Source organism: Hippoglossus hippoglossus, chromosome 1, assembly GCF_009819705.1.
Source record: "Hippoglossus hippoglossus isolate fHipHip1 chromosome 1, fHipHip1.pri, whole genome shotgun sequence".
Classification (NCBI taxonomy): domain Eukaryota; kingdom Metazoa; phylum Chordata; class Actinopteri; order Pleuronectiformes; family Pleuronectidae; genus Hippoglossus; species Hippoglossus hippoglossus.
Window position 1 is genome coordinate 5,235,298 of NC_047151.1, and position 21,397 is coordinate 5,256,694.

Consider the following 21,397-nt stretch of genomic DNA (forward strand, 5'->3'; position numbering starts at 1 on the left):
TTGGATGTCTGCAGCTTCCTCTCCCTCCAGGGCTGACAGACACACACAGACACACACAGACACACACACACACACACACACACACACACACACACACACACACACACACACACACACACACACACACACACACACACACACACACACACGTCTGCATCCAAGTGATTGTGGGTCAGAAACAAAATAAAGGTGGGAGGTGTGTTTGTCTCTCTCTCTCTCTCTCTCTCTCTCTCTCTCTCTCTCTCTCTCTCTCTCTCTCAGCTGTGGATTCAACACCACTGTATGATAGACAACGTGCTGTGTATAGAAGCAATGTATGTGAATGTGCCTTTCATTGGTCAATAAGAATTAAAAAGCTGTATAAATACAATCCATTTAACATCTGAACACACAACTTCCCCACAGTCGCTAAACTGTTTAAACCCAAAAATGAATGAAGGAATAAATATATAAATTGTAATAATAATAACAATTCTTCTTCTTCCTCTTATTATGTCAGTGTTATATGCACAAACTCCCCTGCTCCTCTCTCTTTCACTGTGACATGGGGTTCTGTTCAAGGGGTGTCTTCCCTTGCCCCGTCACAAGTATTATTTTTATCACAATGTATATCACGTGCCGTGAGATAACTTCTGCAGCATTACTGTGAACTGGCTCCATCACTGGTGACTTTCCCTACATCACTGCACACTCTAGTCTGCTCTATAACCGCCCCTTCATTCAAATGACCACACGGGGGCAGTATCTTCTGAATTTTACAAAGAAGCGTTATTTACAGACACTTATATGATTTTACTAAACAATAAAAACATGAGCTGCTGTATTCTTTGTTATTTTTGTCTTTAAAATGGAGCTAGGTGACTCAAGTTAAATTCAAACAACTAAATTACCAAACAATGATTTGATATGAGTATTAATCAAATCATTATTGGGTTGTTTTGTTCTTCATTCCTAGCTGAAGTAATGTTTATCAATAGCTATTAAATAAATAATCGCACGATAACGTAATATATCCTGTGTCCCCCCCCCTCCCCACCCTGTGCTCCACTGTGCTCGTCCCCTCCTCTTCCCCCCCCAGCGGAGAGAGAGGAAGAGCAGAGACAAGTGAACAACAAGCCGAGGAGGCACAGGGAGGAAGCTAGGAAACTGCAGAGGTGGGTGTTTTCTCCGTCTTCACAGGGGTGTTTTGTTCCGCTCCGCCACACCGACGTGTTTCTGGTCGTCTCATCCCGACTCACGTCCTCTTCTTCCCCCGGAGCCTGCGGGTCGTGTCAGCGGCAGCAGCAGCAGCAGCAGTCCGCTAGGCCTGAATCCAGCTCCGCAAACACTTATGGACTTTGAGAAACAAGCGTAGCGGCCTCCAGAAGCGGTAATGAAGCACGTCTCCTCTGGGGTTGTGTGCTCGGTGGAGCCGGTTTGAAAAAACCGTGGAAGGCGGAAACGGGAGCGAGTTTGAAATGTGGGGAACTTTGTTGTAATCACAGCGTTAGCATGCTAGCCACTGTAGCGCAGGTTAGCACAGCTAGCATCGGTGTATTCCACTCGTTAGCTTGATGAATAACTCATCCAGAGTGGGACTTGGGGGGGGGGGGGGGGGGGTTAACAGAACTTTTACATGTAGAGTGAGGAGGTTGAAATAATGGCGACTTGGACACACGTCTGCCCCTCCACTATATTATGGTTTAGCTGATATGTGACATTATTACATGGATGATGTGGTTTGTGGGTTGTTGTTATTGCATTACACGCTGAGTGCTCTCTGTCTTTAAACACGGAGGGGCTTTTCCACCAGGCATTTCCGCCTCTTTTCTCCCACCCGGGGTGTAACCGGACAGGTGAGGGCACACGGAAGTGACCGGGCAGCCCGCCGTGTCACACACCGTAAGTTGGGAGTCAAAGTCCAGCCTCGGATCACTTATCAGTTTCCCATTGTGTGCTGTGCCTGGAACGCCCACTCTCTGCGGACTGTGGTGCTGAACGCTGCTTCTCAGGTGAACACGATCACCAGGTCTGTCCTTTTTTTTTTTTTTTTTAGGAGATTGTCTTTTTGATGTGTTCATTCTGTGTTGCCTGTGTGGAGACGCGCAGTTTGTTGTTTCAGCCACTGTCCCTTGGTGTGGTCTGCCAGGTAGAGCAGGGAGACACAGGGTTGGCGGTGGTGGTGGAGCAGCAGCGAGGGACAAGAGCAAGAACCTGTTGTGTGAGTGTGGGTGTGTGGGTGTGGTAAGGTGGCAGGCCTGTTCGTGGCTTCGTTATTCAGACCCTTGTTGAAAAGGGTTGCAACACAGACTCCATCTCATCTTACAGTTCTTCAGGATGCAGGGTTACACAGGGGGACTTGGCTGAATCTGCTTCAGTGGGTCACTCCTCATGGTTTCACTTTGTAATCACGATCCACTGCAGTTTCTGTGTGACTTAATCATTGCGCAAGAGCAACTCAAAGACATGTCTCTCATCTCGTCTGAAGTTACTGTGATTTGTCAATTTGTGTTGATACTGTCAGCTGGTTGGTGATTTTCAACACACTAGGGACATACTTTGCAAGTTACTATGATTTTTTGATTTCCCTCGAAACTGTCAAGCTGATTGGTGAGTTTCTGTACAGCATGGACATGCCTCGCATATTCCCCCCCCCCCCCACCCTAGGGCATGTCTGCTCTGACCTGTTGGAACAGGGATGGAAGTGATTGTGAGCAAGTTTGGACAAGCTGTTTGCTCTGAAATGGCCCCGCTCTGTAAATGTAAAAAGGAGGGACAAAAAGATCAGAAGTTGGATATTTCTTTCGCTGCCTACATTTTTTTCCTAGCAATTTTGTCTTTGGGGGCTGGAGTCTTGCTGCTCAGCCAGTTGTTCTAACCAGGGCTATCATTTGTGAGCCACTGTAATGACGGGCTTTCAGAGCACGCCACGGGTGTGTCCCTCTGACACACAGAAGCTGGGGTTTTCTTGTACTCGCTCCTCCTCTCTGTCTGTGCTCGCTCATTCTTTCTCTTTTATCTGTCCTCAACTCTCCACCTCCAACGGTTCCACCTGCAGCCGTGTTTTTATTTGAACCGTGAGCACGTCATTACACATTCCATGCAGGCGGTGTCATGTGAGATGTGTGATAATACTGACAGTGAAATCAAAGTGCACAGATTCCTCTAAAGCCGTGGAGCTGGACTGTGTTACAGTACCCTCCCTCAGAGCTGGTGGTTAACTTCTTGGAAAAGATCAGTGCCAGTTTGCCTTTTTATGGTCCTCACTGCAGAAATCTAACCAACTTCCTTGTTGAGAGGCAACCACGCTCTGTTTGCAGTTAACCAGTAGTAAATCTTTACCGAATGCTAATCATTAGTGTTTAGTTTGGCAGGCCATTTTCCATAATAGTGATTGAGCAAGAATATTTATTAGTTTACAAAAATGTTTGAAAATTAGTCACATGTACCCAGTCAACTGAGTCTGTCTGATTACTCACCAGTTTCATTACTTCATATGTTGACTTTTGATTAACTTAAAGTTTCAGTCTGAGGTGACTAGTGACATCCGGTGATAAAGTGTCATGTTGCAGCTGAATACCCCTCACCTCACCCTCCCCTTCCAAATATGAAAGAGAACCTGTGGCAGCCTTCAGTTGTCATAAAAACTCAAAAGGTGCTTAGTTTGTCCAGATTGGGCTACTGTAAAAACATGGAGGCCTCCGTAGAGAGTAAATATAAAGTATTTAAATATAAAGGGCTCATTCTAGGCCAAAGAAAGCACAATTCCTACAATTTAGATGAAACCCACAAATGAAAACATCACTAGTATTATTTTATATTTACTTTCTGCCAATAGATCCCTTTCACCTAAATCTTACACTTTAAGTTTAACTACAGTGATGTAGTGATGCCATGATATTGATTTCAACTATATAATACTAGTCCTACACCATGTTTGACCTATATAATGATAATTTGTTCAGGCCGGGTGTCGCCATTAGCTCCTAGAATCAAATTAGTTTTGATTCATTAGGTCTCTGTTAGAATTTTTCTATTTGATGTAGTTTGGTTTCTGTTCAGGATGTTTCATTTACACTAACAGTTTTACTTGGGTATGGAGTTTTCTGCTTCTCATTCATATTTTACACCAAAATTCACAGGTATACACAGGTTTTTAAACACAAGTAAACCAGCTAAAAAAGGCAAATGACTCCTTTCCCATTGCCAGTAGAGGAGATTGCCTGTCTGTTTTTATAACTGGTGCGTCATGTTCGATGTCACGAATGTGCTGAAAACTGAGGTGTTCTCTCACCTCGCTGTCTTGACAAATTAGCACGTTCACCCGGGTGTAACATTTCCATCCACAGTGTGGTTTCGAGTGGAGTTCAACTTTGACCCGCAACTTCTGCCTGTATTAGCACATTTTAGATAATGCCCTAATGCTGTAAAGTGTATAACAAACCTTCCAACCTAGTGCATCAATAATATATCAACATTTGTGACTGTTGTGCTCATTTTTTATTTTGCATGACCAACAAGTTCTTTCTCTAGTGCAGAGACACGAGAATGTTCATCCATTTTAAAGTCAAGCAGCAAGCAGTCACTGTAAGTAAGATATACCAAATATCAACATCACTCACACTGCAGGAAAACACACTTTGCTGTGATTGTCCAACAAAGCTTTTGCACAATGAATTGCAGTGGTTGCATTCACATTAAATTAATTCTATGTGTCAGAAGCCATTATTTTCAACAACATTATAGAGGTGAATATCCTTAGAAATGCCTTTTTTTGGACATGCAGAGAATAGGATGCTTATGTTAATGCAAAAGGCTTCTCCAGTGTGGTTTGTTTTGGATCAACATTTTTGAAGATTGAGTATCTGGCTTATATAGTGTTAAATCCCTTTGGAGATTTGTTCTCATTCAACTCCATTTTTCCCAACTTACATATGGATTTGCTTTTGTCCAGCGCCTCACTGTCTTCACAGTTTATAAATTCAAAATCCAACGATTTTTTCTTACTTCAACCCGGCCGGACAATTGATGATAGAACTATGATATTTATACCCTAACCGGGAGGAGACATGTTTTCATCAGGAAATTGTTTGAACATTGTGGTATGGCATTCTGGGAAGTTGTGAAGGGTATGACAATTGATTGATGAAACGATTATGACAAATTAATAAATAATGAGGTGCATTAAATAATAACAGCTGTGCATTAGCTGAAGCACTTGTTTTTTAAAAAATGCCAAATTTGACATTGGTAATGTTTTGTCTGGGAGTAGCTTATTTAACATGTGGGTTTTATAGTCAAGTTAGAGGCATTTAATGTTTGATCCACTCAGCTAAGATGTCTCTGCAGTATGAAAAGACAAGATTAATCATTATATTACAATAACAAAAAACCCAGGAGATATTGAGCCTCATATCAATATTGTATTCAGATATATCATTGTTCCAGTTAGATGTACTTGAAGTCACTGGTTTATATTTTGCTCTTGTGTGCCCCCTGAGTCTGTGTGAGGCTGTGTGAGGCTGTGTGAGGCTGTGTGTTTCCTTCCTCACTAAGAATAGTTAGTTGGTGTCCTGTAGATTAGACAGCCGGCCTTGCAGAGGTCCCTGAACAGTCTGTATGGAGTGCGAGTGAATGTGTGGGTTAGTGCGTGTGTGCGTGTGCGTGTGTATGTGCGTGCATGTGCGCATACACACACTCTGCCGCTACCACACTGCAGGCCACATGGGAGGACGATGTTGTTGTTGGTGGGGTTCACGGTTTCAAGCCAGAACAGTAAAGGCAGTAGTAGTTGGAGGTGGGCCAAGGTCCACACACACACACACACACACACACACACACACACACACACACACACACACACACACACACACACACACACACACACACACAGTCCAAATCTGTGTGTGACCATTCAAATGAGGCTGAGTCAGCAGAGCATTTGGCCAAGCCACAACAGCATTTTACCATAGCTTCACCTCAGCTGTGGGTGTTGGTAGGTGGGTGTGCCTACTGGAACAGAATGCACATCAGCCTGCCACAACACCAGTGACTGAGTTGCTGAAGTAGCAATAATAGCAACATGATAATAAGGGAATACTTTGCAGTCACTCAGTGGGTGACAGACGTAAAAGCTGACTGAGTGTGTACTTAAGAGTTTTCCATGTGTGTAGTGGACACTAACTGTTCATCTCTGTTGTGTGTTGGCTCTGGACAGTAAGTGGCTTAGCTGTGTATTTCCTGGGATATCCCATTAGCAGATACAATTTAGCGCTGCCGCAAAGTGGATTTACAATGGATTAATGATTAATGCCCAGGCATTAAGTGGCTAAAGCCATTTAAAACTCTCTCACAAGCAAATGCACTCTGCCACAAGAATGTAAGTGGTGAGTCTCGTATAGCTATGGGCTCTGTGGGTCTGTCTGACTATTGCACACAAGAGACAGTCTTCTTCTACACTCTCAGAAAGTGTTTATGTTGACAGGTGCAAAGAAAAGCTTTGATTGGTACGTTGATGTGATGTGCTGATGTCTGGTCTCAGTGCTACATAGTCATGTTAAAATACATGGTCCCTGATGTAAAACTTGATCTGCTACTGACAACTTTAATGACACGTCAAATATTTGTCAAGACATGGCTGCCACATAAAGGCTACCCCCACACTACTTAGTTTTCATTTGAAAATGTGTTAACTCTGCCATGAATACTTCTGGCGTCCAAACTATTCCAGAGTTAGAGAGCGGAAGTTTGTTTGGAAACGCTGCTGACCGCATTTTAGTTTAAAACATTTGGTGCAGAATTTTAGTCAAAGTAACTTGCTTGCTGATTGGGTCTTTTCGGTCACGGCTAAGCCTTCGCTGATACGTCAGGCTCCCATCACATGATCCCCCTCTGGAAGAAATACACCGGCATAAGCCTCGGCTGCCAGTGTAGAACACAACATGGATAATCAATTACAAGCAATGCTGACCCTGTTGTCTTTGCTAACAGCTGCTGTGCAGTTAATTTCTGCATTTTACGATGATACAACTGTTTACATGCTTTGGTGACGAGTTGTTATTAAAGAAAATCTTTGTCACCGGCACGCGCCCGGTGTGTGTGAGTCGTCACGTGATATGCCTTGTCAGGCGTGTTAGTATGGACAGGGATTAAAACTGATACAGGGCCAAGACACTCATGTGAACAGAGTTCGCTTTGGTTTGAAAATGAAAACATAGAAGTATGCATGTAGCCAAAGTTACCATTGTCCTTTCATACTTGCCACTTGAAATGACTTAAAAAATGTCTTTCTGTTTACACGCATTATCCACTATAGAAGCACTTTGTTGGTTTGTGGTCGACTGCCCTGATTGGGTCAGTGAACGTAATGGCTCCCACTCTCCCTTTTCCAGGATTGAAGTGTTTGGCTGGGAAGAAAAAAAACTTTGTGTGAGAGAAGGATGAGCGCAGCGCTATGAAAGACTGAAGGGCTCCCTTATTAGGGCTTCCAAGAGCTGAGACAGGATATGACACGCTAAATCTCACTGTGGAATGTATGACAATGGCTGTGTGTTTTTGTGTGACTCTTGCATGCTTCTGTCCACAAATGTGTGTTTTATTTTCCACGCAAATGAAAAGAAACAAGGAGCAGCGTCAACTTCACTGAAACGCACCACAGCCTTGTTTGAGTATTCAAGGATAAAATCAACGTCAGCCAAACACACCTGCCACCTTTATTTTGTTTCTGACCCACAATCGTGTGTGTGTGTGTGTGCGTGTGCGTGTGCGTGCACGTGCACGTGCGTGCGCGTGTCTGTGTGTGTGCGCGTGCGTGTCTGTGCGTGCGTGCACACTCGGAAGTAATACAGGAGTCTTTGTTCTCTGACAGTCGTGTGTGCACGGATGGAGAGCAGATTTGATCTACATGAGTCAGTGGACTTTGAAGTAGAAAATGGTTTTTGCCCTGGTTTGGAGATGAGCCACGCTCATGTCATCCCGTTATTAGACAGACACTACTCCACTAATCCTCCACAGATTCCTCATTCCTCCCTTACCAGCGTCTCTGCTGAGGACGTCAGAGGAAAAGCACTTAGTCACTGTCTTAATTTGTGCTGGAGTGACATTCCCTTATCATCCTGCCTGTGTATTTAGACTGAGGTCATCTATGGCATTTGTTAAGGCCACATTTCCTTCTAAAAGGCCACTTTGACAATTAAAACCAAAGTTCTTCTTTTCATTGCTGATCTTGCTTAGATTTTTCAGGCAATGTAGTCCAGCACAACCAGTTATTGGTATTGGTTCATCTTGATTTATTGCCTGCATAATAATGGATGTGTAATTCAGTTGTTTATTTTGAAGTAAAATTTCAGTATGTCCCTGGAAATGTGTAGTCTAGTTAATTTAAACCTTTACATTTGAATGATCATTTCACCCCCATATTTCGACTTAGAATGAATAAGAGTTAATCTTTTCTTCTGAATTTATCTGATGTCATTATAGTTTGATTCTAAGCCATGTGGTGGGATATTCAGATTTGAGTTTAAAGGGATACTTCACCCAAAAATGACAATTCACTTATCTACTCACCACAATGCCGATGGAGGGGCGGGTGTGAGTCCACGAAACACTGCTGGAGTTTCAGGGGTAAACAGCGTAGCAGCCAAATCCAATACATTTGAAGAAATTAGTGAACTATCTTCAGACGTAAAAAAACATCAGCAGAAAAACCATAACATGCCTCCATACTGCTCCATACTGCGTCATACAAGTGTCAGAAAGCCCAGACAAATCAAATTCAACTCGAAACGAGGTCATTTACACCGGGTTTTAAGCCCTGATACCTTCCGAGGAGGTGCATTCAGGGACTGTCAGAAGCCACTTCTGGTGGACTTTTAGGCTGAAAACACGGTGTAAATGACCTCGTTTCCAGTTGAATATGAATGTCGGGGCTTCCAAAAGTGTTTTGTGGACTTAAACACTTCACCCACCCTTCCATCAGCACTACAACTACCCCTTTGACTTTTGCTTCCACTTAATATATCACTGATATTTTATTTGTAGTAATGAGGTGCAATACGACTTAAACACTAAGTCTCATAAAGTTGGTCATTTATTTCTAAAAGACTTTTTATCTTATTTGTTGAAATCCTTTTCACGTCTTAATAATAAATAATAAAGTCGTCTGGAAAAAAGAGAAGAAATAGAAGTTGGGAGAATCCGATGTGAGAATGAAATGAATGAAAATAAAGCTGGTACAAGGTACATAAATATATTTAGTCTTATGAAACTAGCCGAGGAACCCTAATTGCCAGCACAATATTGAGCTGAAGAAAGAAGTACATTTTTTCGTTCTATTTCGGCAGCTTTTTTTTAACTGTCAAGATGCGGCTCCATGTTTTGGTAGCTTGCAATATTTTTTATCTCGCTGCTACTACAGAAATCATTTACTCTGGATCACTGAATAAAACCTAAATGCATAATAAAAAGGGTCATTGACCAGAGATGGTAGCAGCCAGGCTGTAAAGAAATTACATCTCTTATCACAGTATGGACACTATACAGTGTCATGGACGGCGTGTAGATGAATTGGCATTAGTATTCCAGCCAGTAAACGAAGCACAGTAGAATTTATGCTCTCACACTCGTCTCCCTCTCCATTCCCAACTCTCTCTACAACCCTTGAATTTAGAAGTGATAACAAGCTCCACACGCTGCAGCTGAAAACTTGGTGTAACCTTCTCCTGTCGTGTATCTCACTTTCCTTCTATTTTTAACCCTGCATAGCAGAAGGTGGAAAAAAATATACTGAAACACAGAGTAGTTCACTTGCATCCCTGCTCTCACATCTCACATCGAATTTAAACTGAATAATTACTTTTTTAGATGAATTCTCCCACGATGAGCTCTTTCCTCAGTCCTGCTGTTCACCCTCCCTCTGTATCTTGCTCTCGTTCTGTCTGTAGTCACGTTTTCTCTTTACCTGCTACTTTATCTATGCAGTTCACTCCCGCTTCCCTCATTTATCTTCCCCGCATCAGCTCCTGCTGCTTTTTAACCTCTGCAAACAACTTGTTAGCCCCTCTTCGGTGTTTGTGTTCTCAGATCTGCACTGTGCTAGGGGCCCTGCTTTGTATCTATATCTACTTGGGGTTTTCACTCTTGCTGCATGTATCCTCTTTGGATGAAAACTTGGTGATGGTTGAATCTCATCTGGCTCTCTGGTGTTGATGTCCCTGTCCTGTCCTGTGCTCTGCTCTCAGCGTGTGAATGGAGCAGTGTGCGAGTACGGCCTCCCTGCTGGCCTCAGTGCGGGAGCAGGAGAGGCAGTTTGAGATGCTGAGCCGAGCTCTGGAGGATGAGCGGAGGTCGTGCGCCGGCACCTTGCCACGCCCCCTCCCCAACATGCAGGTAATGGGCAACAAATCCAATGCCCCTCCCTCACCCACGCACACGTTCCATCGAAAAAGTCCATCGGATTCACCCTTCCTTGATCTGAGTGAGCTCATCCAACGTCATCTCCATGGTCACCCATATCCCCTCAGTGTGGACTGGCTGAATGGCAGAAGAACATAGAGGACATCAGTAAAATGCCTCCTCTGTGGGTTTTACTCTGACTGGACTCTTGGTGCTCGCATGAAATTTAGCTTGAGTTTTAGAAATTAAAATTGGAGTCAAATAAAACGACTAAAGCACCTTCCAGTGAAGCCTTCCCGAGGAGGTCATTTTCACCCTCTGTTGCTCCTCACAGCTTTATTCAAACCATTTTTGTCCATCCTCCATCGACATTCTCAGAAACCATCTTTTTCTCTTTCAAAATGAGTCTTCCCATCGCCATCATCATCATCATCATCGTATCCCTCCGTGTGTCAAACTTAACACTGCCACCCATCGTGCTTGTCGTGACTGGTCCATGGGCTTTTGCATGCAGAGAAATATCTTGCTTTATATTTAGTTAGGTATGATATCAGTCTTTTCCTGGATCATCATGGAGCTGCAGTATGTCAACAAGCTGGTTTAAATATTAGTTAGATTTATTTCTGTGATAAGAAAAACTACAGGTCTGACTGGACCCTGGCCTGTCAGACCTGTAGTTTTTTAGTGATTCTAGATAAAACTCTTGATTTAGTGACAGTTTTATAGCTGAAACCACTGTTTGCCTGATTCTATATGTAGAATCTGTAGGCGAGGTACACGATTTTGTGCTGGAAATATTTTTTTACTTTGACCAATCATAATTGAGCAGGCTTTAGGCCCTGTACGTATCTGGAATTAATGTGGTTTATGTGATCCGAAGTACAGGTGTGAATGCACTCAGATCCCATAGCGATCCGATTACCACAGTCGGTGGTGGTCTGGTCCACGTGTCCACGTTCTTTTAACAGTGTGAACGCAAATCCATCCTGGGCCACATATGAAGGACCTCCTACTAACGTCAGATGAGCCGCTGCAGTTTCATTACCAATCATAGAAATTTGTTCCTCTTATTGTTGATTTGATTGTAACCACCGCTCCAATATCAACTCTGATCACCACATGTGTGAACACGCTTGCGATCGGATTTCTCAAGAGGGATGTTAATGCCAGGTGTGTACAGGGCCTCAGTTGTCCACAGGTAAACAATCGGTGTGGAGAGCAAAAGAGGCATAATACATTGACCGAAATGCATCAGCTACCTGCTTTTTAATTTAACTAAATTCATATGTAGATAGCTATTAAAAGAGATTAGCCAAAATGTCCTCTGGACTTAAAACACCTGTAAAACTATTTGTGTGGACAAAGGTTGGACTTATGTGATAAAAGACACAAGTTGGACTGTAAACAGTGTACATCGAGCGTAAGAGTCATAACCTAGATATCCCGAGGCTAATTTATCAGACGATAGGTGATGTGGTTCAGGATTGACTCCGTCTTTATCATGGGCCAGTTAGTTAGCTGGTTCCGAGTGACCTCACAGACAGACATGCAGTTACACCCACCCACACTCTCATTCTTTCACTTCCTTATTGACACGCTTAGTCATTAAGGAGCATGAATAAGTGGACTTACAGACAGACACTTTTGGCCTAGAGGCAACCTTTGAAAAGCACAATAATCAACTGGGCTTTCCTTCACTTTCACTGTTGGTAGTGGCTCTTGCATGCGGGCTCTCAGTCACAGGGACACATTCCTGTCCCAGGTGATTCTTGTGGCTGACTAGCAGCAGAAAAAAAGGTAGGGTGTGTGCAATACTGTGAGAGCAGGAAATAAATGTAGCTTGTGCGGGTTCTTATCTCTATATGTGTTTACATAGCCCAAAGGCTTTGGCATGCCTCTGCCACTCTCCCAGGCAGCGGTGCACGACCTCAGTCATCACTGACAGGTTCCCACATGCTCACATTTGCCCGACACTTTCTACTATTCCCTGAGTCCTAAGACTCTCTTCTCTTGCTTTGTCTTGTTTACCTGATCCGGGCAGAGTTGCACTTCTAAAAGTTGTGGTTGCGATACGTGAAAGTGCTAATTGCAATTATTCCCAGATACATTTTTTTTTTTTTTTTTATACGAAAATACATTTGGCAGTTGGAGACAGCTGTATTTCATCCTTGAATCAGGGGTGAGCAGTGTCCCCTCTGGCTCTGCCTCTTCATTTTCATACCATCAAGTTGTGAGATGGCACAACAGATAGTTAGAGTTCCCCCTGTGGCTGGAATGGGAAGTGCACCACACCCATCACAACCCCTGGGCAGGCAATGCCGACGGTGACGTGATGAGAGAGAAACAGGTTTTATCTCTCTGCTCGTCTCTCATTCATTTCATTACTGACATTTTTTTCATCTGTTCATTCCATCATCATAGTTCATTCTTGCCGACCATGCAGACATCTTTGTGTTTGTTCTAATCCGTCAAATATTTTCACTTGGGTTTTAAAAGCTGCTGCATGCTTGTTTTGTTTCTGGTCAGGCTGTCATTAGATAGTTGTTACCATCATTGTCATATGGAAAATATTAAGCAACGTTTCAGTTTTTAAACTTTAATGTGAAGTGCCTGAGCTTTACAATAGGTTCCAAAATTCAAATGAAAGTTGATGACGGTTGCTTCACTTTTAATTTTTATTTGTATTGCTGGAAAAGTTCAACTGCCCAGTGACTGGTGTGTGTAAATGCGTGTGTGTTAATGTGTATTCCTTTCTCATGGCAGAACGGCCGCATACCTTGTAATGCAGACATAGAGAGGCTGACACTGAACGAGGGTTACATCAACGGCACACATCACGTAAGCATCCATTAGAGCCCTTCTCAATGCCACTTATTTTATTGTTAACATGCTTAACCATAAGGACAACCCATGTGAAACCTCTATTTGCTACATTTCTGAAATATGTGAATATGCATGGGTGTAGTTCAGGATGGAGCCTGGTCAGGTGATGCAGGAGACGTACACAGTGGAGGAGGAACCCCAGGAGTCTCAGCCCGTCGTCTCTGTGACCAGTGAAGATGGAACCACTCGGCGCACAGAAACCACGGTAATACATAGATCCAAATAAATATATTATCAATAATCCTTAGATGCCAATAGAGTGACATGCTGTCATAAATGGTTACAAATGAGTGTTGTCTTGAATCATGATATAGCTGTTAATATTTATCCTTGTGATTACATTCCAATAACACTATTTCATGGCTATCAATATTCAGCAGTAACTTCTTGTTTTCCGTCTCCTGCTCTTTAAGGTAAAGAAAGTAGTAAAGACCACTACCACTCGCACAGTTATCCCTTCTGTGTCAGACACACTTTCCCTGGATGGTGGGGGATCAGTGACTGGCATGGGGGGCTACACCACTCCCATGGACCGGGTCTACAGGCCGCCACCTAGTGGAGGAATGCCAATGGACTATCCCACTCACACCGTGCCCCGAAACTACCACTACGGACCTCCAGGGGGTTATGACGATTACCGCAGTGGGCCTCCGTCTGAGACCTACGCAAGCCTTAGCAGGGGCGCTCACATGGACGATCGCTACAGGTACCATACTTGTTGAAATGCAATGTATTTAAGACAATAAATACACATTCTGATTGGATAATGTTTTCTGGTCTCGTTCTCAACCTCTGCTTCCTTCTGTTCTCCAGACCGGTTCATCCAGACGGTTACAGAACGCTGGATCCAAGCTACAGAGCCACCAGCAGGAACCAGCTGGACCCCTATGCTGCACAGCCACAGGTATGTTCAGCTTGCCACACTTGCTAAATGTGGGGCTTTGTGTTGTATCTTAAGAATTGAATAGGATGTAATTTGGTAGACACCAGCTTTCCGATTGTCTTACCCTAACTTCTGCCTCTGTGTAGGTTGGGCGTATGGGAAGTGCTATGGAGCTTTCCTCCCTCCCGAGGTTTGTTCCAGAGCCTTACGGTCTGGAGGATGATCAGCGCAGCATGGGTTATGATGAGCCTGACTATGGGATGGGACACCCAATGCACTACAGCACCGTGCCCCGCAACCCGCATGTATTCCCCCATGGCCCCCCACGCCGCGCTGGGTAAGTGATATTTGTTTTTGTGGTGACTCATCTATGTTAATAGGGATCTAGATGCAGGGGCGCCGCTAGAAATGTTGGGACCTATGAAAGAATATAACCTAAACCACCCACCAGCCTGGAAAACCCCTTTGATAATTCGTAGTTTAATAACAGAAAATGAAAAAAAGAATAGCCCTAAACACTCTTCAACTAACTAACTAATAATAATAACAACAATAATAATAGTTTTTCTCCGGGCACCCCTGTCTGTGCTGGTCCCTTGGAAATCGCCCTAACCCTTTTCTCAGTTAACAAGTACATCTTCGCTAAATGTTTTGTATATGCATGGCTATTTGTTGGGACTGGTTCATTTAAGGATGAGTAAAATATCTACTTTGTGGAAATCGAGTTGTTGAAATGTGCACAAAAAGGTTATTTTAAGTTTAAATGCAACGTCGATGACAGCCATTACTTAAGTCTGAGAGTACTTTCCAATTCAAGTTAATGGAAAGGCTTTCTGAGACATTGAGTCACGTCAGTCCCGTAAACTCAGACATAAATAGTTAGTCTCTGCGGATTGGTCACATTTTACGAGACTGTCATGGCTCAGCATAGTTAGCGGACTCTAGATATCCTGTTGCAAATCTAGTGATGGTGTTAACAAGACTGAATAAAATCACAGTGCACTCTCATCTGAGCTCTGGGTTTGTGTTTGTTGAAGACAGTAAACAGTTTGTGGATCCTGCTTCATTCAGTCTGTCCCTGCCAGGGAGCTAACAGTAGCCAACCAGCTGTATGTCAATACAAACAGTGCAGATGAATTAATGAACAGTTGTCAAATTCCACCTTGTCTGTGCATAGTTGAAGCAACGGCTACTGGCAGTCCATGTGTAGTTGTATGGAATAGCATTTAACAATTATTTTTTAAAACATGCATAATGAATTATTTTAAGTGGTTACGTTTTTTTTATTGTTCTTATTCTTTTCTTGTGTTTGCAATCAGTGCCATAACTTTAAAATATGTTCAAAGTTAAATCTATAATATGCTTCTATAAACATTTATATTCAAGGAATCAAGTGATTAAAGTTGAAGTAATTGAAATTTCCCAGGATTAATTCTGTAAAGCTATAATTATTTGTTGTAACTGAATCAAATTGGATCATAAGATCAGTGCTGGTATCCAATACTAATCCTTCTTATAAACAATAACAAGGTAAACTCTGGTATCTAATTTATCTCAGTTTGTTTTGATAGATGTCTGTTTATACATTTTTGTCACCTCCCTCCACAGGAGTTACGAGGGCACCTTGGATGGAGACATGAGTGGTCCAGGGGACATGTATTACTGGGGGGGAGGAGCACCTCTGGCCCAGGGTGAAAGAGGAAGCATGGCATCGTTGGACAGCACACTGAGGAAAGGTCCCGGCCCCAGTGGCTGGCGTCAGCCAGAGCTGCCAGAGGTCATCGCCATGCTCAACTACAGGCTAGACCCTGTCAAGAGCAATGCAGCCGCATACCTGCAGCATCTCACCTATAAGAATGATAAAGTAAGAGATGCTCATATGCAAACACAGCAAAGCTTTTAGCAACTTACAATGTTTTGGCTTCAATTTGTAGATCAGAAGCAATCATGTGTCAGGAGTGTGAGGGTGAAATACACTTGTTTCGGATTAAAGTAAAGTTATGTATGATAGCAAAAAACAGCTGTTCTAAAATGGGAGCGTTTGGATGAAGAGTTTGTTGGATACATCAAACCTTTGATTTAGGGAGTACAGTGGAAGAGTTTTTTTTTATAAAGTTGGAGGTTCGAGAGGTTCAGGAGGATTTTGAATTGAAACTGGCTTCAAATTTAAATGCCTCAAAAGCATCTTTTGAGGCCACTTATCAGTTATTGAGAACAACTATTCAGTGCCACATTTTGGAAAAGTTCAGTCAACGTTGATGGTTAAGAATTAGTATCTATATGAGACCAGAGCTTGATCTCTGAAGTGTAGATGAACTTTACAGATATCAGTGGTGATACAGCATAAGGTAATATTGGGGGAATGTCTTTTAACTGCATTCATAGAAGACAAAACTTGTGCAAGACAAGATTTCTTAGTTTTAATCTTAAATAAAAAGAGCTGCAAAAAACTGTATTGATGGGACTTCTTCTAGTTTGCCCACAGAAGTTATTCTTCTTAAAGGATTTTCCACGACATAATTTATAATAAACAGAAACCTGGACTTTACCTGACCACCATCCACTACTAACATCCATCCTTCCTTCCTCTTTCCAGGTGAAAACTGATGTGCGTCGTATGAAAGGCATCCCAGCACTGGTTTCCATGCTTGACAACCCAAACAAAGACGTCAGTTTGCTTTTTTTCCTCCTTGCCTTTCAGTTTATTCTTGACTTTGTTACAAGTGTGCTATGATTGGACTAGGTGGGGCAAAATGAGTCTCAGGGAAACTAGTGAATTTCTTATGTAATACTGACACAATCCATTGGCCTGAGGCGAGTTTTGAGGAGAAGGTGAATGTAATACTCAACCTTAATCTTTGAAGAATGAAAATTGGGAATAAGCATTACGTACCCGACTATTCTTGTTAAATCCTGGAGGTCAACATTTGTGCTAAATTTGGTTTCGACCAAAACATTCTGTGTTTTTTTTAACATTTTTTATGGGTCCCTTTCATTTAGGGTTAGGGTTGTGGTAGCTTTTTGCTGATGTTTGAATGGACATTACCAGACAAACCACATCATGCATTCCACTGTCAGAGCAAAGAAGCCTCTTAATTTCACATTTCATGCTCTACGGCCAAAAACTAGTCTGAAGTCTGGTGTGTGTCGAATGATTTGCTGACTGGGAAAATGGGTCAGACAGCAACTGCATCCACTTGATGTTCTTTTCATGTCTGTTGCGTATAAGGAACATCATCAAAACCCCTTGCTCTGAAGTTTGGTGCATGTCTGAAAGCACCTATATTTCACTGAAACGGACCCGATAGCAAGAAGTTAGCGAGCAAGTCATTGAAAAGTCCTCTTCTAGTTTTCAGAAAGTGCACGTCCATGTTTTTTTGGGGCGTAGCTTTGGCGAGAGGGCTGATAGGACGGGGTGGGATGTATCCGTTGCATTTTTTTCAAAGTGTTTCCTGCTATTTCCAGCTTTTCCAGGATTACCAACCATAGCTTTAATGTAAGGTAACATTGGTTTACAGTGAAGAAATGTGGCCACCTAAATCCCTGTGATAGGGTATGCTTGCATCAGTATCTCATGCCAAGACCCACATAATATATATAGCAGTTTCAAGGCCATGCCAACTATGCCAAATCCATGTATGTGTTATATAGGGCTGCACGCTATTAGGAAAACATGCGATATGCAATAAGGTTGTTTAATATCCCATAACCCTTTAATTTGGGGTCTTTTCATACATATTTGGACCTTGAAGTAACTTTTTTACAGCTTTTAGCGGCTCCGTCAAATCTCTGTTTTCTCTTCTTCTTCCGACAATGATCTAAAGGTCTTTAATTTATCATCTAGGGCAGTAGGGCTCCATCTGATCGTCCAAATATATTGACATACAGAGTGTGAAGGCTTGGCGCATGAAACACCATTTATTGCAGTTTTTGCTATCTATCGCGCACGTGGATATCGCGATGACGATAGATTTTCAATATATCGTGCAGCCCTTGTGTTATAAGTGCTCTCCAAGTGATTATCCATCACGTTTAATCACTCATTAAACTGTTACTTCATTACTGATCCAGGTTCACTACGCAGCCTGTGGAGCACTAAAGAACATATCTTATGGCAAAGATCAAGAAAACAAGATCGCCATGAAGAACTGTGACGGAGTTCCTGCGCTGACCAGGCTGCTGAGGAAGACCCGTGACCAGGACCTCACTGACACAATCACAGGTTGGAAGCACTTGAAAACACAGTTTATCGTCATATATTTGTTTTCCTGCTTGTTTCTTTATCATTCCTTCAGTCCTGATGGTAGATTTAGTTGCACGTCAATGTCACAATTTGGAGTCTTGTTTCACTCATTACTTTTTTACCAGTTTTTCAATAAGAAGTTTCCTTCAAAGATTACTAATATATAATCTTCTGGATACCTACCTTTCCCAAATTTTTAAAGGATTAATTATAACTTATGGTTGATGTACTCATTTGATAAATGATTATCCCAATGTAACTTTCTGAGTCAGACAAAAAACTACAGCAATTCATTTCTTGGTAGGGTATATAAAACATTAGAAAAGGGTTATGGGTCTATCATTTGTTTTTTCCATATTCAACTGAGAATCCAAAATTGGATCCAATACCAAAAATAAATAACGGCTTGTTTTTCATAATTTTTGTACTCAAATCCAAAATAGGAAATGAATGGGCCCCAATAGGATAATTCATTTGTCCACTGGTGTAACTTGGAAGTCTCTGTGTCCCTAGGTTTCATAAGAGATTTAATGGACTCCCTCTATTCAGACTGGTTTACACACAAATCACAAAATGCAACCATCCATAAGCTTATGTTTTCTAAAGGGAGATTTTTAAAGTGACAGTTGGTGCTGCAAGAATGCTGCATAACTAAACAGGGCGTTTTGAATACTTAAAATTCTGTATTTTTCCCAGGAACGCTGTGGAACCTGTCGTCTCATGACTCTGTGAAAATGGAAATTGTAGACCATGCACTGCACGCCCTCTCCGACGAGGTGATGGTGCCCCACTCGGGCTGGGAGAAAGGGAGCAACGGAGCAGGAGGCGGCGAGGAGAACTGCAAGCCCCGACACCTCGAGTGGGAGACGGCCCTCACCAACACAGCAGGCTGCCTGAGGTAGGGAGGGAGGGACGTAGGTACAGGTGGTATCAGAAGGCAGATTAGAGCTATGTGATTAGAGAGAGAGAGAGAAGTAGGCAGTGCTGGTGAAGACAGGAGAGGAAAGTGGACAGATGCCAGCTTAACAGATGGATGGAGCTGTGGGATGTATAAGGGAGGAAGGAAGCGATGAAGAGTTGGCCGAGCAGAAGAGAAGGAAACACATAATGGAGTGGTTTTAATGGAGAGGAAAGAAAATATCTATCAATTTCATCTGAAGCTTTTTGTGCAAAGTGTGGAAACAGTGAGATGACCAACGCCTGATGTGTTTCCCTGTCAGAGTAAACTGTCCCTTACACTTTATAAACATTTCACCTTAATGTTTTAATTGTTGGGCAGTGAAAGAAAGAATGCATTACATGCCACAGTGCAAATTAAACTATGAGGTCTGACTGTCTGCACGGATGGTAAACACATTATTGACCCTGGTGCGAGCTTGTGGTAGTTTGTGATAGCGTGACAGCATGAGTGAGCATGTGGAAAAAAAGTGCTGCACAAGCCAAGTAAAAGACCTCTTATGTTATTATGAGAAGTGTAAAAAATATTTTGGTTCATTTTGAAACTGGGACGGGACAAAGAAGAATATGGCGGGCCGCCACAGTCTAGATAATTAATGGGAAACAGGACTGTATCATATCTATATAATAACTTCAGTAAAATACACTTTCTGAGTTGAAAGACAAAGGCCAATGAGCAAGAATATCACTTTCAAAATTCTGTTGTGGAATCAGTGCTCTATGTAACCCTAACCCATTGAAATACTTGTGGGCTAAATGTCAGTTATTTATTAAAGAAGAAATTCTGGGTGAATTAAATCGTCCCAGGGATGTGGACGGGTGGAAGAGTTTACAGGGAGGGGGTAAGCAGAGGACACTGGGGCATTGACTTAAACAGTGTAAACAGTGTAAACAGTATGTTCCAGCCTCCAGGTCTGTTATCTGTGCATTCCCCTCGGCCACACGGTTAATTACAGCGTTCACTTGTGGCTGTAGAGAAGTATGTGTGAATAACTTGGTAATCTTGATCATTTGAAAACTTTGGTATTTGCAGAAAGGGTCTGGGCAGTATCGTTCACTACACAGTATTACTAGACCTGCATTGTCAGATAAATTCTATAGATTATTACTGAGAATGCACCAACATTATGTTGATCTTGACTCATAAACATGCAGACGTTACTTTGTATATTATAATAATTGCTCAGGTGCTTGTGGTTCATTGGTTCTTGCTTTTTCTAACCTATTTTTTCGTTTGTACACATTCAACATAATTGCTGATGTCTGTTAGCATCACATATCTAACCATGTAACATGAATATGATCATATGAATACAGCATGGAGAGTTTGAACATAAACAGTAGTTTTTTAAACTTGCTTAAACGAAGAGAGAGGAGAGGTAACTGGTGTGTGATCTGATAGGTGGCACATTAAAAGGAAAACTTGTTTAAATCCTCAGTTGACAAGTATTGTATTAAAAGATGATTCCGGTCGTGTAAAGCAGTAGATGGGAGACTTGGAACCCGTTCAGACATTTTAATGCCAGGTGTGAACAAATGGACTTTTCACACCTATGATAAGTAGCTCCCTGTGTCCTCACACATGGCTGACCAAAGTTGATCAGAGGACGAGCAGTTGGCAGACAGAGGTGGGATTATTTGGTGCTTGTGTGTCCGTGAACAGCGGCTCTGTTATTGTGTCGTATCAAAGGTTAATCTAGAGGTAGAAGATCTAACACTGATTAATCCTCCCTCATTGAAGTGCATACTTTCTTTCTCTTCCTGTGCGCAGACAGGATTCACTGACAGTGACTTCACCTGACAGTAGAATCATAGAAAAGTAGAAAATGTGGTGGACTATGGCCCTCTCCTGTGCTGCTGTACTGATCTGATTTAGTTTGTATTTGCTATCAGAAATGTTGCAGTGAAGTGAAATGAGTGCCCCCTGCTGTGGAGGGGAATGCGTCCTGTTATTGTGTGAGAGGGCGCGTCTGTCACCAGGAAAAACAGGCCAGCACAAAAGACCAAGGCTGGATGTCTTGAGTTTCCTCCTTCTATGGTCCTTTTTCTTCACGTCCGTT

At 42.5% G+C, this 21,397-nt stretch overlaps 1 protein-coding gene across 11 annotated transcripts in view; it reads left to right on the forward strand.

The window, feature by feature from the left end:
• The first annotated feature begins 1,037 nt into the window (after window positions 1-1,037).
• Window positions 1,038-21,397, forward strand: part of ctnnd1 (catenin (cadherin-associated protein), delta 1) — a 30,605-nt gene continuing 10,245 nt past the window's right edge. For 4 of the 11 annotated variants that reach the window (XM_034593512.1, XM_034593485.1, XM_034593519.1 and 1 more), the window contains exons 1-11: window positions 1,058-1,154; window positions 10,218-10,365; window positions 13,135-13,209; window positions 13,337-13,459; window positions 13,668-13,960; window positions 14,068-14,158; window positions 14,284-14,474; window positions 15,746-16,001; window positions 16,734-16,805; window positions 18,209-18,359; window positions 19,077-19,278. In XM_034593512.1, coding sequence (XP_034449403.1) covers window positions 10,225-10,365; window positions 13,135-13,209; window positions 13,337-13,459; window positions 13,668-13,960; window positions 14,068-14,158; window positions 14,284-14,474; window positions 15,746-16,001; window positions 16,734-16,805; window positions 18,209-18,359; window positions 19,077-19,278 — 1,595 coding nt within the window. In that variant the 5' untranslated portion in view covers window positions 1,058-1,154; window positions 10,218-10,224. Of the gene's footprint in view, window positions 1,370-1,472; window positions 2,009-10,217; window positions 10,366-13,134; window positions 13,210-13,336; window positions 13,460-13,667; window positions 13,961-14,067; window positions 14,159-14,283; window positions 14,475-15,745; window positions 16,002-16,733; window positions 16,806-18,208; window positions 18,360-19,076; window positions 19,279-21,397 lie in introns of those variants that run through there. The other 7 variants (XM_034593537.1, XM_034593561.1, XM_034593529.1 and 4 more) reach the window with 6 other exon arrangements.